This window comes from Zeus faber (assembly GCF_960531495.2).
Source record: "Zeus faber genome assembly, chromosome: 9".
Classification (NCBI taxonomy): Eukaryota; Metazoa; Chordata; class Actinopteri; order Zeiformes; family Zeidae; genus Zeus; species Zeus faber.
Window position 1 is genome coordinate 5,348,522 of NC_137197.1, and position 14,166 is coordinate 5,362,687.

A 14,166-nucleotide genomic window follows, 5' to 3' on the forward strand; every position below is an offset into this window, starting at 1 on the left:
GTTTAGCGAACGCCGTCGGGTCGGAGCCGGCAGACGCACTATTCATCAAGACCCTCGTTATGTTGTCAGATCGTCGAGCAATGAAAGGTTCTGAATGTTGTTTTTTTTTTTTTTTTATCACGTAGGTCTCGGAGAGATCAACAATGTGTGTGTTTAATTATATGGCCCATAATTTTCATCTTCAAGAGCTGGCTTCCCCCCCAATACCCTAATAAATTGTGAGGACTGGAAAAAAAAAGTTTTTAATGGGGCCGATGATGCCAAACATCTGATGCGTGAGCTTTAAAAGTGGGAATATTTTCATTTTTAATAGAGAACAGAAACACCAGGGCCGGGCTCAGTGAAGGTAACTTCTCTCGCCACCAGGTCTAGAGATCCTCGACCCGGAGGAGGTGGAATACCTCAACTTCCAGGCCCAAGGCCGGGTGGGAGGCTCCGTCACCTTGGAGTGCGGCTCCAACACGCCAACCATCTTCATCTGGGCCTACGTCGGGTCAGGAACAGGTAAGGACCTCGCGGTGGCCTACAGCTACGGCCAGGGCCCCAAACTGCAGCCCCAGTCCCGCCGGCTGGGCCGAATCAGCATCCCCTCCAACGCCTCCTCCCTGGTGATCCAGGGACTGGCCCCGGAGGCGGAGGGAACTTACACCTGCCAGGCGCTGTATGACACGGAGGACGGGGCGAGGATCACCTTCTACTCCACCCGGCTGGATGTGGAAGGCGACTGAGGGATCCGCGCGCCCTCCGCGGTTCTGCTGCGCTGACATCTGCCTCCCGGATTCGTTCCTTTTTGGCGGATCTCGGAGCGCGATGGAACCCTTCGATCCCCGAACTTGCCTGTTCTATTGTCACCATAATTGTATGAAGTCTTACCATGCAGACCTGCAGGGCTGTATTTTCTGACTATTTATGTTTGTTTACACAGAGAAGGTAAAAACCCTGATTGGTCTGGTCTGTTGATGATTGCAACCATGTGAACGGTAGTTTGGGTTGACAATGATGTTTTTGCCTTAAAATGCTTTGCTCTTAACTGATCATCTCACATCATTCTGTCTTCTTTGTTTCAAGTGCTTTGGACTGCGCCGGTTTACTTGGTATTTGCTATCATCGCTGTGATTTCAACAAGACACCCTGCCCTTGTACGGCGTATTACAAGCAGTTTGACACGTCTCTGAATTATAAAGTGCCAATTTGCTGGAGGCAAAACGAATCCCGAAGAACACTGTGGTTCTGTTTGGATGACAGATATTTTAAGGCCCAAAGCGCGACCCATAAAACAAATGCTCTCTTAACCAACTCGTCCGTGTCACGTAAACACAGCATCACTCACGTCAGGACGTTCATTTCTGAGAGAATTGCTGGATGGGGAATAAAGAATGGATCCCGAGTCGCTTTAACCGGCTTGTGTGGCCTTCCGAGATCAAACCAAACTCAAGCGAACGTGACAAAGGGCGAAGCACTACAGCCGACGTTGGACGGCCCGGGCTGTTTTCCATCAACGGGCTTGGTATTGATTAGTGAGCCAGAGAAATGGGATTAACACTGATTCAAACACTATTTGTCGAGAGTGACAGGGCGGAGAGCTGGAAGCAGTGGCCTCCAGTAATGCGTCACTGAGGGCAGAGAGTTTCCAAGATCCCCATCCGAGCCGATCGAGGCGGAGATAACGCGCGGCGAAGGACGCTGGGTATCCAGCGTGTACCCCGCTGAAATGGAACGTTGTGAGCGGCCAACTGGCCCCTGGACGCCGATGAGCTCGTGTCTGTGCTCCAGAAAAAAGCAATACCTCTGGACAGGGTCGCCAGCATTAAATTCCAAGTTATACTGACAGGGCTGCTTTTTATGGCACGCCACTTCTTTTTTTTTTTACTGAGACCGTTAAAAAGAGTGATAGTGGAGGAGCCTGAGCTGCCCTGGATGGACCGGGGGGTCTCGGTTAAAGTTTTTACATGACAGGAATTTTGATCCATGTGTTTTTCTAGTTTTTTTTTTATTACCCACAGAGATAAATTAAATTCACATCATCGAGATTTCCCCGTTGTCAAAACGAAATACACTTACAGCCACATCGCATTTGGAGTAATTTTACTGAATTTCCGTTAATCTGCGGACGCCGGGCGCACCCTGCCTCCAGCCCCGAGACCAATTAGGTGACGAATGGAGAGCGTCTGTGATTCACCGCGCAGATTGCCTGCTACACGACGGCTACGAAAGGCTCATTTGAAGGGACCCGCTGGCACGCCGCTGGGAGTTCATCCAACCACAACATGCTTCTCTTGTGGTTTGTGACATCTCAAGGATAGAAACCGCTCCAGGGCTAAATATCGGGCTGGTTAACAACACACTGGCTGATTCATAAGAATCTCCTCCATTCAGGGCGTGCTGGGGGGGGGGTGCAGAAGAATGGCGGGCGCAGGGGGAGAGGGGCTGGCGTTAACAGGTCGATTCTGCAGCAAACGGGCAGGAATTCCAAGGCGTACAATGAAGCGGCTTGTTCCCATGGGCTCCTTAATTAAGGGGCGTAGCCGGGAAGGCGGAGGGCGCGGGGCCGGGCTGACGGACAGCGCCGACTGACAGACATGGGAGACGGAGAAGCATCTCATTTAGAGACAACCCTTCCCTTATCTCCACCCCTCCCCCTCCTCCCGGTCTGCTTGAACCACCGTCTGTCAGCATCTCTCCTCTGTCTCTCTTTATCTCCCTCTCGCTCTCCCCCGGGGCCATTTTTCTTTAATTTCTAGCTTCATTTCCTTTCCTTTGTCTTCTTGTCCCTTTCCATCCTCATAGCTGTTCACAGGGGCCATGATGGACGGGCCTTCAAGTCACAGTGGGAACCGACAAACCTGTTTCAAACACAACCGCGCCTAATCAAACTATTTTTTAGACAGTGGGAACACACACACCGTCATGCAGCCCCGCTGCAGGTGTAAGACACCAGAAGGGCTCCTGGGGCCCTGTAGCCTTGAGAAACCCTAAGAAAGACGGTCCGCGCCGGGGAAAAAAAATCCTTGCATAAGACAAAGTCCGTCCGCCAAATGCAGTTATCCTCACCAGCAGAGCGGTCTGACTGCCCACTAAAAATAACAGATGGAAGAGCTTGTCCCACGCCTGAGTGGCGGGACAGGCTAGCCAGGGTGCCGGGAATATCCCGAGTGCCATCCGACGGGGACAAACGCCAGGTCAACCGAAAACTGGCAGGCGACGCTGGCACGGACGCAGGCAGACAGGCGACAAGAGCCGGAGCTGCCGTTCCAGGGCTACCCAGACTGAAGCTCTGCCAGCCCTGTCATCTGCCCACGGCGAGCCACCGCGGCAAGCCAGGGAGTCAGGACTCCGCCTCTCAGGAGACTCGGCTCAGCACTGACGCGGGCATTTTGCTGGACTGTCTGGAGGGTCTCACCGAAGCAAAGAGCTCCTGCTCCCCGGGTGAAACTTTCATTTCAGCTTGGAAATGGCACATGGATGCATTCATTCATTCATTCATTCATTCATTCATTCATTCATACTTGCTCTTAAATGTACTTAAAGATTTGAAAGTAAAAGTACCTGCCATATCCAGTCCCCTGATATAACAGTCTATAATGCTTCTTAGGGTACGACTGGACCTTTTTTTCCGGAGATGACGCTCATGCAGATCCTGATTAAAATGCAAAATAAAATGGTATAGATGGAGTTATAGTAATTTACAAATATATACAAATATAAAATAGAAACCCTGATTCAAAAACTACTAAATAAAACTAAAATAATGTGAAAAATGAAAAGGAAAAATGTAGTAGAGCAGAGTAAAAAAGTTTAGATATTTCCCTTGTAAACGCAGTGGAGTAAAATTCCCGAAACTGAATATACTCAAGTACGCACTTAAGGAAATTGTGTTTCAGTACAGAGACAAAGTGCCTCCATTGTCCAATATCTATGAATGCATACGTGGTAGAGAGGTAAAGGGGGTTTCTACGTGATTGGAACCCGTTTTCTGCACTTGAACGCGACAGAATCCACTTCAACATCATATTCATGTGTGCGTGCATGCGTGCGTGCGTGCGTGCGTGTGGTGCACTGGAGGGATCGCTGTGCTTTCCCTAAAGTAATGAGCTATCAAGTGCCCAGCGAGGCAGAGAGCTGCGCCGCCACCACGGCACAGTGGAGGGAGTGTTCGGGGGTCAGCGCAGCCAAACGGCTCGTTGGACCAACCACATCAGAGCCCTGACAGAAATATCACCAGGGCATTCCTCCATCCCGCCCCACACACACACCACAGAGACCAGGACGGGGGCGGGGGAGGTGGGGCCGGTGGGGGAGGGGGGGGCATTAAAACCGTGTTGTTTACTCATTCATATCTTCTCTTTATATTATCACAAAACTTTGTACACGTACGAGCGCGGCGCCTCCGGCCAACACAGAACGCGAGGACGAAAAACAGAAAATGGCATTTCCCCCCCAAAAAAGGCATAAATAATATAAAAGACAAACTTTTTTTCCTTTTAAACAGATACATTCATATGAAATAATATTTTACTACTACAAAAAAATAAATAGGTCATCTAAAGAGTTTATCTGTTGTTTTTGGCGTCTTTGAAGAACGTCGTCGAAAAAGCGCGTCCGTCCGTCGGAGGGAAACGCGGCATCGAGTCGAGCGACACCATCTCCTCTCCATCTCCGTCTCCGCTTCCTTCTCCTTTTGTCTCCGCCCGTCCCCCTCGCGCTCGTCCTCAGTTTGAGTCCAGTGTCCTTTGTCACCGTGGCGACCAGCTTCAGGCGTCAGCCCGGTTTCTCCTCCCGGCGGCTGTTGCCGGCGGCGTCTCAGCGAGTCCCGCCTGACGGAGTGTCTGTCCGTGCGTCCATCCGACCGTCTCTCTTCCTCTCTCTGCCCCGCCCGTCTCCCTGTCCGTCCACCTGGCCCTCACACCTCCTGCGCCGTGGGCTGGATCAGCTCTCCGGGACGGGTGCCGCTGGAGATCCAGCCCGGCTTCTCGTCGCAGTCCAGGTCCGGCAGAGCCAGACTCTCCCAGCACGACACCGGGCTGTCCGGGTCGGGACGATGCCCCTCCTCCTCAGCTGGGGGGAGGGAGGGAGGGGGAGAGGGTGAGAGAGAGAGAGGGAGGGAGGGAGGGATGAAGAGAGAGGGAAGGAGAGGGTTGAGGGAGTGCGGGAGGGATGGAGGGGGTGCAGAGGGAGGGAGGGATGGGGGGAGAAAGGGAGAGGGAGATAGAGAGTGGAGGAGATAGAGCAGATAAAGATAAAGAGCGAGGGAGGGGGGAGAGAAAATGTTGAGTGTTTTATACGGATGACTGAACACTAGACATTCTACACATTTCCTAAAACCACACTGTAAAAAAGTCATAAAATGAAAAATCATAAAACTTGTATTACATTACATTTTGCACAAAAATGAAAAGTAATTGTAAAAAGTACACAAAAGTTCTGACTTTCTAGTATGTGATATAAAACAGTCCAGTTCTTGCTCCTCTCCTTTAAAAGTGACTTGTTTCCCCTTAAAGAAATCCCTGTAATTGACTATTTATAATTACTTTTAATTACTTCATTAAAAGTAAGATGATTGGTGAAATATTTTCCCAAAGCTGAATAGTATTATACACTTTCACAAACTTCTAGACCACTCCATTTATCTCGAAAGACAGATTTTCTATCGTCAATTTCCATGATTTTCCTCCAAGAATAAAAACGTTTGTTTTCTCTTTTCTTTTCCCGTTAAAAGATTATTTTTGTTTTTACCAGTTTCTGATCCGCGGCCGCCCTCGCTGTCCCCGCCCAGGCAGCAGGACCCCTGGGAGGTGGACGTGTCCGTGTCGTCGTCGGGGCCGCCGTCCCCCCGTCCCCGCCGGCCCGTCCCCGCCCCCGGCCCCGGGGCCCGGCGGGGCGTCGGGGCCGCGGCACGACGGCGTGGACAGCGCCGCCGCCTGGCCGAGCGGAACCATCTCCAGCCCGTCCTGCTGGCACGACGCCACGCAGTGCATCAGCGGGAGGGTGCTGCTGGAGAACGTACCGTTGGTCTTGGTGTAACATCTGAGAGGGGGTGGGCGAGAGAGAGAGAGAGAGAGAGACGGGACATCAAGTGTCACATTTTGCCAGTGACCTCACTGTGCAGTGGGGTCTGGAAACCCTGATATAGAGTTGGACCGATCTTTCTCTCTCTCTCTCTCTCTCTCTCTCTCTCTCTCTCTCTCTCTCTCTCTCTCTCTCTCTCTCTCTCTCTCTCTCTCTCTCTCTCTCTCTCTCTCTCTCTCTCTCTCTCTCTCTCTCTCTCTCTCGGAAGTCATCCCCCGCCCCCCTCTTCCCAGCAGCTCGGGGTAAATAAACACGGCGCTCATTAGGTCTGTTGGCTCGGCGAACACAGAGTAAACTGTGATGCCAGAGACCCCTGAGTACATAAACAGGGCCAGCAGGAGGGGAAACGTGTGTGTGTGTGTGCGCGCGCGAGCAGGTACTGTATATAGGTTTATGTGTGAATGTACTGTATATATATGTAGGGACAGACAGACAGGTTTCAAGATGAACATAACCAATCTAAAATAAGCTAAAGTCATATCACAATAACGATCATCATTAATATATATTTATTTATTTCTATTTTCTTGGGTCATTTTATTTGTATTTTGGTCTCAATTTACTGTTTTTTTTCTGATATTTTTTATATATTTGTTGATTATAATTTGGTTATGTGTAGATTGGAATATTTGGTATATATTCGGTTAACTGTCGGGTTTTTCCATATATTGGCATTTTCTTTGTTCTATTTTTATTCAATTGCAAACCCTCTGGGGATGGATACAGCGATCCGTCCATCCATCCATCCATCTATCCATCCATCCATCCATCCATCCATCCATCTATCCATCCATCCATCCGTCCATCCATCCGTCCATCCATCCGTCCATCCATCCATCCATCTATCCATCCATCCATCCATCTATCCATCCATCCATCCATCCATCCATCTATCCATCTATCTATCCATCCATCCATCCATCCATCCATCCATCTCTCTATAGTGATGAGCTCTGATTTCCCAGCATGCATTGAGAGAATGATGCTGCAACAAAGGGACCAAAGTCCGATGTCTGGTGTAACTGGTGTTAATAAACAGCTCAGATCAGCTGACTAGTACTGCTAGATCACACGGAGGAACGCGGGGGAGTGTCCAAGATGGTGTCCTACATACTACATACTACAAGCTAATATTACACACTACACACTAATAGTACAAATTACATACTACATACTACATATTACAAGCTAATATTACATACTACATACTAATAGTACTAATTACATACTACATACTAATACTACATACTACATACTAATACTACATACTACATGTTGGTGCTATCGTCCAGTGTACTGAATGCCCTCACAGTGCATTATGTGATGAGTATCCAATGTTTACATACTACTATATTTCATCATCATCCTGGTACTTTTCACACACTATGTGATGCCCACTATGCATGTGTTGTGGCATGTTGTGCCGTGCGACAGCAAAGAATCTTTCTTTCTTTTCTCTCAACTACTGTGCTAGTTTCCCAGCATGCCGCTGGGGGTGTGGCCGCCTACCTGTTGTTGTTGCAGAGGTTCTGACAGCTCATGCAGTCAGAGGAGTCGGTTTGGGGCAGCGGCGTGTACGCCCCCCCGCCCTGCACGGGGAACACAAACAGCCCGTCAGCCAAAACACACCATGCGCACCTGCTCACACACTAAGCAACGCCACCACCACCCGAGGGGGAGGAGGGAGGGAGGGAGGGAGGAACGTAGGGACGGGTGAGGGCTCGGGGGGCCGCAGAGGGAGGGATTCATGCATCAGTGTGTATGTGTGTGAGAGTATGTGTGCGATTCTGTGTGTGTGTGTCTCTGTGTATGTGCTGTGCATGTACAGTGTATGTGTGTGTTTGTATCTGTGTGGGGGTATGCATGCTTGCATATCTGTCTATGTGTGTGTATGTAGGTTTTTGCATGTGTGTGTGCGTGTATCGGTATGTGTGCGTGGTAACATATTAGGATTATCACAGTTTGTATGTGTGTGTTTACATATACAGTATATACCATATATAGTTTGTGTGTTTGTATGTGTGTATGTGTATATATATGTATATATAAATATATATTTATGTGTTTATATGTTTGTATGTGTGTGTATGTATGTATGTTCATGTGTTTGTGTATATATATAAAGTAGATATATATATATACACACACACACACCAATCAGCCACAACATTAAAACCCCAAAAAGGTGAAGTGAATAACATTGATCATCTTGTTCCAATGGCACCTGTCAAGGGTTGGGATATATTATTATTATATATATATATACTGTTATACTGTGTGTGTGTGTGTGTGTGTGTGTGTGTGTGTGTGTGTGTGTGTGTGTGTGTGTGTTTAGCGTGGGCGGGCGGACTCACGTTATGATGGTGGTGCTGGTGTGCGTGCTCACAGTCCACGCCGTTGTTGTGGGTGTGGCCGCCGGCTCCGCCCCCCAGCAGCGCCATGCTGCCGGGGAGCTTGTGGTGGAGGTGGTGGCAGCTCTGCGGCATCATGGGGCCGCCTCCGTGAATGTAACCCCCACCGTTGAGGCGGCTGCCTCCGGCCAACGCCGTGTACTCCAGAATGTGTCCGTTCATCTCAGTCGGCTGGTACAGGTAGCCGGGGGGGTCGTACTCTGCAGGCGGGGGGGTGGGAAAATTTAATACAATTCTGACATCACTATTTTCAAACACTTAACTATAGAATTACGTCCTATTCACCGCGTGATCTGAGAAGTTCATGAAATGAAAGTTCTATGCATTGCATGTCGAAATAGCGCAGATTCAGCGGGAGTCTGCCAGTGCGGTGTCTTTGGATATTGCCCAGTGTCCAAAAAAAATAAGGCAAATTAAAAAGTGTTGCGAAGTGTCCAGTGCGGAGCCTCCCCCCGCAGACTCACTGTGCATGGCGTTCTGCTGCCGGTTCCTCCACAGGCACATGGCGATGAACGCCAGCAGGATGAGGATCATGACGCCCAGGACGCAGCCCACGATCAGGTAGAGGAGCCCGCCGGGGGAGCTGGGGGGATCCGGGAGGTAGTGGCTGGGCGGGGTGACGGGGTGCTGGCTGGGGACGCCCGCCGGCTGCCGGGCTGCAGGGGGGGGGGGGGGAGCCTTTAATCCAGCGACCGGTCCCACGTCGTGTAATCACGGCGATGGAACCCGTCGTTAAAAAAAGGCGCAAACTTTACAGCGACAGGCGGCTGATACAGTGCGGACCTGTCTGACGCATGAGCCGCATTTGTGTGTGTGTGTGTGTGTGTGCTTGGGTGCGCGCGTGTGTGTGCGTGTGTGTCACCTTTGGTCTCGCAGATCATCACGTTGCTGTACTCGCTCTCCCCTCCGTCGTTGAAGCACTGCATCTTGATGTCGTACGAGGTCTCGGGCTGCAGGTGGCCAATCATGTGCGAGTGTTTCACGCCTGTTGGGGTTGGGGGTCAAAATGTCAGAGACCACTTCCTGTAAAGGCCTGTCGCCGCCTCCGCTGCTTCGCACGCAGTGAAATCTACGCGGTTTGCTACGGCCGGGACGAGGCCGACGAAATCAAATATCACTTTTATTTCTTATTTTTAGATGAAAAACCCTGACATTGATGTTTTGGTGATGTTTTGGTGATGACTGTCGGTGCCTTCATAAGATATTTACACACAGCGAAACAATCATTACTAATGTGGATATTATGATCATTGATTCGATTGATTCGACTACGGTGTTTCTTCACGATGACGCTCCTTAAAGACACAGTTCAACTGTATCCCCGACCACATCCAGTCTCAAATCACAATATCAATATTACATCAACCGGCGCACGTCCCAGGGCCCCCGTTGAGTGTTTTCCCAAGCTCAGCGTGTTGGGATACGTGTTCACAGCATATGACATCGTGTCTACGTTTCCAGAAAACACACCTACAAAATGGCCGTCCCCCACCCCTGCTCACCCACGCCGGGGCGTGCGCTGCCTTCTCCTCCCTGAGTAAACTGTGAACCGGCGCTGGCCTCGTCTCGCCCTCCCTCCTTTCATGTCCCTCTCTCCCTCTCTCTCTCTCTCATGAGGTCATGTTCTTTCATGCCCACTTTCTGTCTCATTCACACACACACACACACACACACACACACACACACACACACACACACACACACACACCCCTCCCCTCTGCTCGCTGCAGTTCTCTCCCTCCGCTCTCTCTCTCTCCCCCTTCTCTCCTTCTCTCCCTCGCCCTCCCCTCCCTCCCCTTCTCTCTCTCTCTCTCTCTCTCTCTCCCAGACAGTTGCTTTACTCCAGACAAGCTCCTTATATGGCAGCTTCATGTTTGTCCTGGCTTCCTGCCAGCGTTCCCACTCTGTGCGCCGCGCCGCGACACACGCACACGCACGCACGTGCACACACACACACACACACACACACACACGTTCACAACAGTGAGGGAGGAGGACGGTCTCCAACACAGAAAGGTACATTTCAAGCGACCGATGCCGGAGTAAGCCGTCGCTATTCCCAAAAACAAGAAAGGAAAATCCCAACGAATCCGAACTGAAACACGTTGCTCTCGTGATTACTACCGCCCTGCTACAGATCTATACATCAACTCGTATGTAGTCTGAGTCATCTGTTCCCCCAATTTTAAATTTCAAACACCAAATAGGAGAAGACGACCGCCGGCCCGGAACCTCCACCCCCTGGTGGCAGCAGGGATGGAGCTGTGAACGGGGCCATGCGTGTCTGACAGTGAGTCCAGGGAGGGCGGAGGTTAAGAGGTTGAAGGACACGGGGGGGGGCCGGGGGGCTGTTAGCATTCCTCCCAGAAACCTGAGACCTCCTCCCGTGACCCTCCTCACGTTTCACCGCGGGGCCCAGCGTCACCGGCGGGTTCCAAAGGATCCAAAGTCCAGCGGCTCCCAAACCCTTTCCACACCCAGGAGCCAGATCCCGCTCTGCGCCAGCCTCACATTTATTCTCCTCAGATCTCCCGGTCGTTGGATCTGCTTTAGTGTCTCTAAGTGTGAAGTTTAACTGCGAAGGGTTTTGTTGGGGGAGCCGCCTGGAACCTCTCGTCGGGTGAACCTCTTGGGCCCCCGGTGTTTGGACCGACCGCACGGACGTCTTCTCGGACGCGGTCCCAACGTGTCACTGGACGTCGGTGCCTCGCGCGCCTCGTGTCGCCTTTCAGGGATTGTGTGTAAATAGTCGCGTTACACTCGGCTCTCACTCTCACTCTGTAAAGCGGGGATCAATAGGGGGGGATCCATAAGGAATCCGATGTGAAAGCATTCAAGATGGCACCAGGAATCATGAAATATTAACGACACCCAGCTGCAGATTTGCACTCTGGGCCACTGGGAGACATCTAGTCATTGAAAACACATTTCGACTTGCGTGGGGGGCGATCCGGTCTCCGGAGGTGGGTAACCATTACGCGCTCCACCCCGACGACCCCCCCCCCCCCCCACCCCTGTCCGGGTGAAGCACACGACAGCAGCTCCGAAGCGGACCTCCGTCGGGGGCAAACTCACCTTCAACCACGTCCCTCTTGTAGTCGCTGTCGTTGTCGCTGTCGGTCGGACGGTAGTAGATGTAGAAGCCCTGAATTGGGGTGTTGTTGTTGCTGGACGGCGTGTACTGGGCGGAAAGGGGAAAAAATAGATTACATGAGGCTTTCACCATCTGCTAGGCAATTATTAGTCAAAGGGGAGAAGTTTTCCAGGAACTAATGGCGAGCCTTTTATCAGCAGATGAACTGCAGGAAACCTTGTGATTGCACTGTCTGTCTGCAGTTCAGGGAAATAATGAGCCCGTCTGAGGTTAAGTAAATGTTGGGAGTTAACGTCGCGCATCTGCGGCTCGGCGTGCAGAGGAGGGAGCAAAGGAAAAGGGTTTTGCACCGAGTTAAAGTCGCAGGCTACTCCGCGGCCGGGGTTTCCGAGCCCGATCGGAGCTGGAACAAAAGGTCCAATCGGCGCCCCGGCAGGGGGAGAGACGCCACCAGCCTCGCCCCACACTGACACTTGCGACCATCTGCGATACGGTGAGGAAATGAACTGGAGGGGAGAGCCCAAATCCGCGATGACGTGAACCGTCATGTTTTGGACCCGTCGCGTTCGGAGGCTGGGGGTGGGGGGCTTCAGAAAACTGTTGGAGAACTGGTTTGCTCTGGCTTGGACACACCGCCACATACAGAGTCTGCTCTTAGCGTTCCTTGTTCTCGACGCTCCTTTTTACAGCATTACTTTATGACATGAGTTTGGAATCACACCGTCAGCCAGTGCAGCTTTTGGCTGGTTCACAAGGGTCGTGGCACCATTAAGAGCTGGCAACGGAGCCAACTGCGGATCGTAAATCGAAACTTCTCCGTCGCGCTTCTCGCATACCCTTCCCCACGACGCACCACGGCCTCCAACTGCACAATGGGGCGTGAAAAAAAAAAGTTGTTGTTGCCTCACTGCTTTCTCTACTGGACAGTGACCTGCAGTGCCTCGCGCCCCGACAGTGTGGTTCTAACTGGCTGGACCGCCTGGAACTCCACCTCTGCCACACCCTGTGTGTGGTGTTTTCTAGTCGTACTCACAGTCCAGCGCAGCTTGATCTGGGTGTCGCTGATGGCGTCGGTGGTGGAGATGTGCGGCCCCGCCACGGGGCGGTCCGAGAAGCGGGGGCTGGCCTGGGAGACCTGGTAGGGCTTGGAGGGAATGCTGTGCGGACTCTCGCCGTACATGTTCATGGCCACCACTCGGAACTTGTAGGGGGAGCCTACGGAAAAGGCAACGCCAAGACATGGTCATCAGAGGTGGAGAGGAAGAGGTGGAGCACCTTGTAAACCAGGCTAGGGCTGGATATCAATGAAGGGTAAATGCAATGGATTGTATGAAAATTAAAGGAATCGATGGAGAAATGGTGTTGTACACCACTGTTGTACTCAGCAGGTCATCAAACCTACCGGGCTCCAGGCTGCGTACTTCCACGGACAGCTTCAGGGGGGAGATATTATCGGCCGCCACCACCCACTCGGCGCTGCGGCCCCGCCGGTACTCCACCCGGAAGGCCGTGATGGGAGACCCCCCGTTGGCCCGCGGGATCCATGTGACGTAGACAGAACTCTCGGTGGCCATGGAGATGGTGGGGCGATCGGGGGCCTCGGGCACTGGACGCAAAGGAGAGAGAGAGAGAGAGAGAGAGAGAGAGAGAGAGAGAGAGAGAGAGAATATGGAGAGTGAATATGGAATATTCCCGAGGGATTTAACTGATATTGATATTATTTTCCCTTGAGGGTTAAACACACATCGGCGGAACGGAAAGTCTCAAGCAACCAGTATCACATCTCACCTCATGTGAGGTCGGAACAAACTCATACGAGAGAGAATAAAGAGATGTAAAAATAACACAGCGCACCAGCATGCTGTACTTACTGCTTAGCCACAGAGTGAGAGAGGGCGAGGGAGAGGGAGAGAGAGAGGGAGGTGTTAATGAAAAGACTAATGCTAGTCTCAGCAGGAAAGGTCCACTTACAACCCTGGAGAAGCATAGAAATACACACACGCACACGCACGCACGCAGGACCAAATTGCCGGTTGTCATTCAGCTGTACATAGTGTGAGTTATAGACCAAAGTTAATTTTATGCTTTTTTGCACATAGCGGCGTGTCAGAAGTGCAAAACGCAAAAAAAAAATACCCTTATAATCATAATAATAATGCAAAAAAGGACTTTACACACAGAATCGTGTGTTGGATCAATGCCCTACAGCAGGGAGTGGCATAGAACAACATTAAATTGCTCCAAAATGAAAGGAATACTGTATGTGAACTAGAATCCAGAATGAAAAGTGGCATCCATTGGTCCATCCGCAACATCACATCATTATCCCATTCTGATCTCCTTCCAGCTCATCATCATTCAGTCTCCATCCAGAGGTTGTGAAGCTCCCGCTCTAACCTCTGTCGTGTATGACGACCCCAAAGTGTGTGTTGGGCGTTTTCTCGGCGGGGACCTTCGGGGGCAGGGACACCACGGGAGCCTTGGAGGGATTCTTGCTGGAGGAAGTGGTCTTCTCTGAGGAAGGAAGGAAGGAAGGCGCCGTGAGGAGCCAAACAAGAGGAGGTCGAGGAGGTCGAGGTCGTACACACAAGGAGA

At 51.3% G+C, this 14,166-nt stretch overlaps 1 protein-coding gene across 2 annotated transcripts in view; it reads right to left on the minus strand.

The window, feature by feature from the left end:
- Window positions 1–4,320: 4,320 nt before the first annotated feature.
- Window positions 4,321–14,166, minus strand: part of cdon (cell adhesion associated, oncogene regulated) — a 39,331-nt gene continuing 29,485 nt past the window's right edge. For both annotated transcript variants that reach the window (XM_080006326.1, XM_080006327.1), the window contains exons 10-19: window positions 13,969–14,085; window positions 12,974–13,177; window positions 12,605–12,786; window positions 11,553–11,658; window positions 9,340–9,462; window positions 8,942–9,133; window positions 8,421–8,677; window positions 7,576–7,655; window positions 5,734–6,024; window positions 4,321–5,055 (exon numbers count right to left, since the gene is read on the minus strand). In XM_080006326.1, the coding sequence (XP_079862452.1) occupies window positions 5,052–5,055; window positions 5,734–6,024; window positions 7,576–7,655; window positions 8,421–8,677; window positions 8,942–9,133; window positions 9,340–9,462; window positions 11,553–11,658; window positions 12,605–12,786; window positions 12,974–13,177; window positions 13,969–14,085 (1,556 nt within the window). In that variant the 3' untranslated portion in view covers window positions 4,321–5,051. The remainder of the gene's footprint in view (window positions 5,056–5,733; window positions 6,025–7,575; window positions 7,656–8,420; window positions 8,678–8,941; window positions 9,134–9,339; window positions 9,463–11,552; window positions 11,659–12,604; window positions 12,787–12,973; window positions 13,178–13,968; window positions 14,086–14,166) is intronic.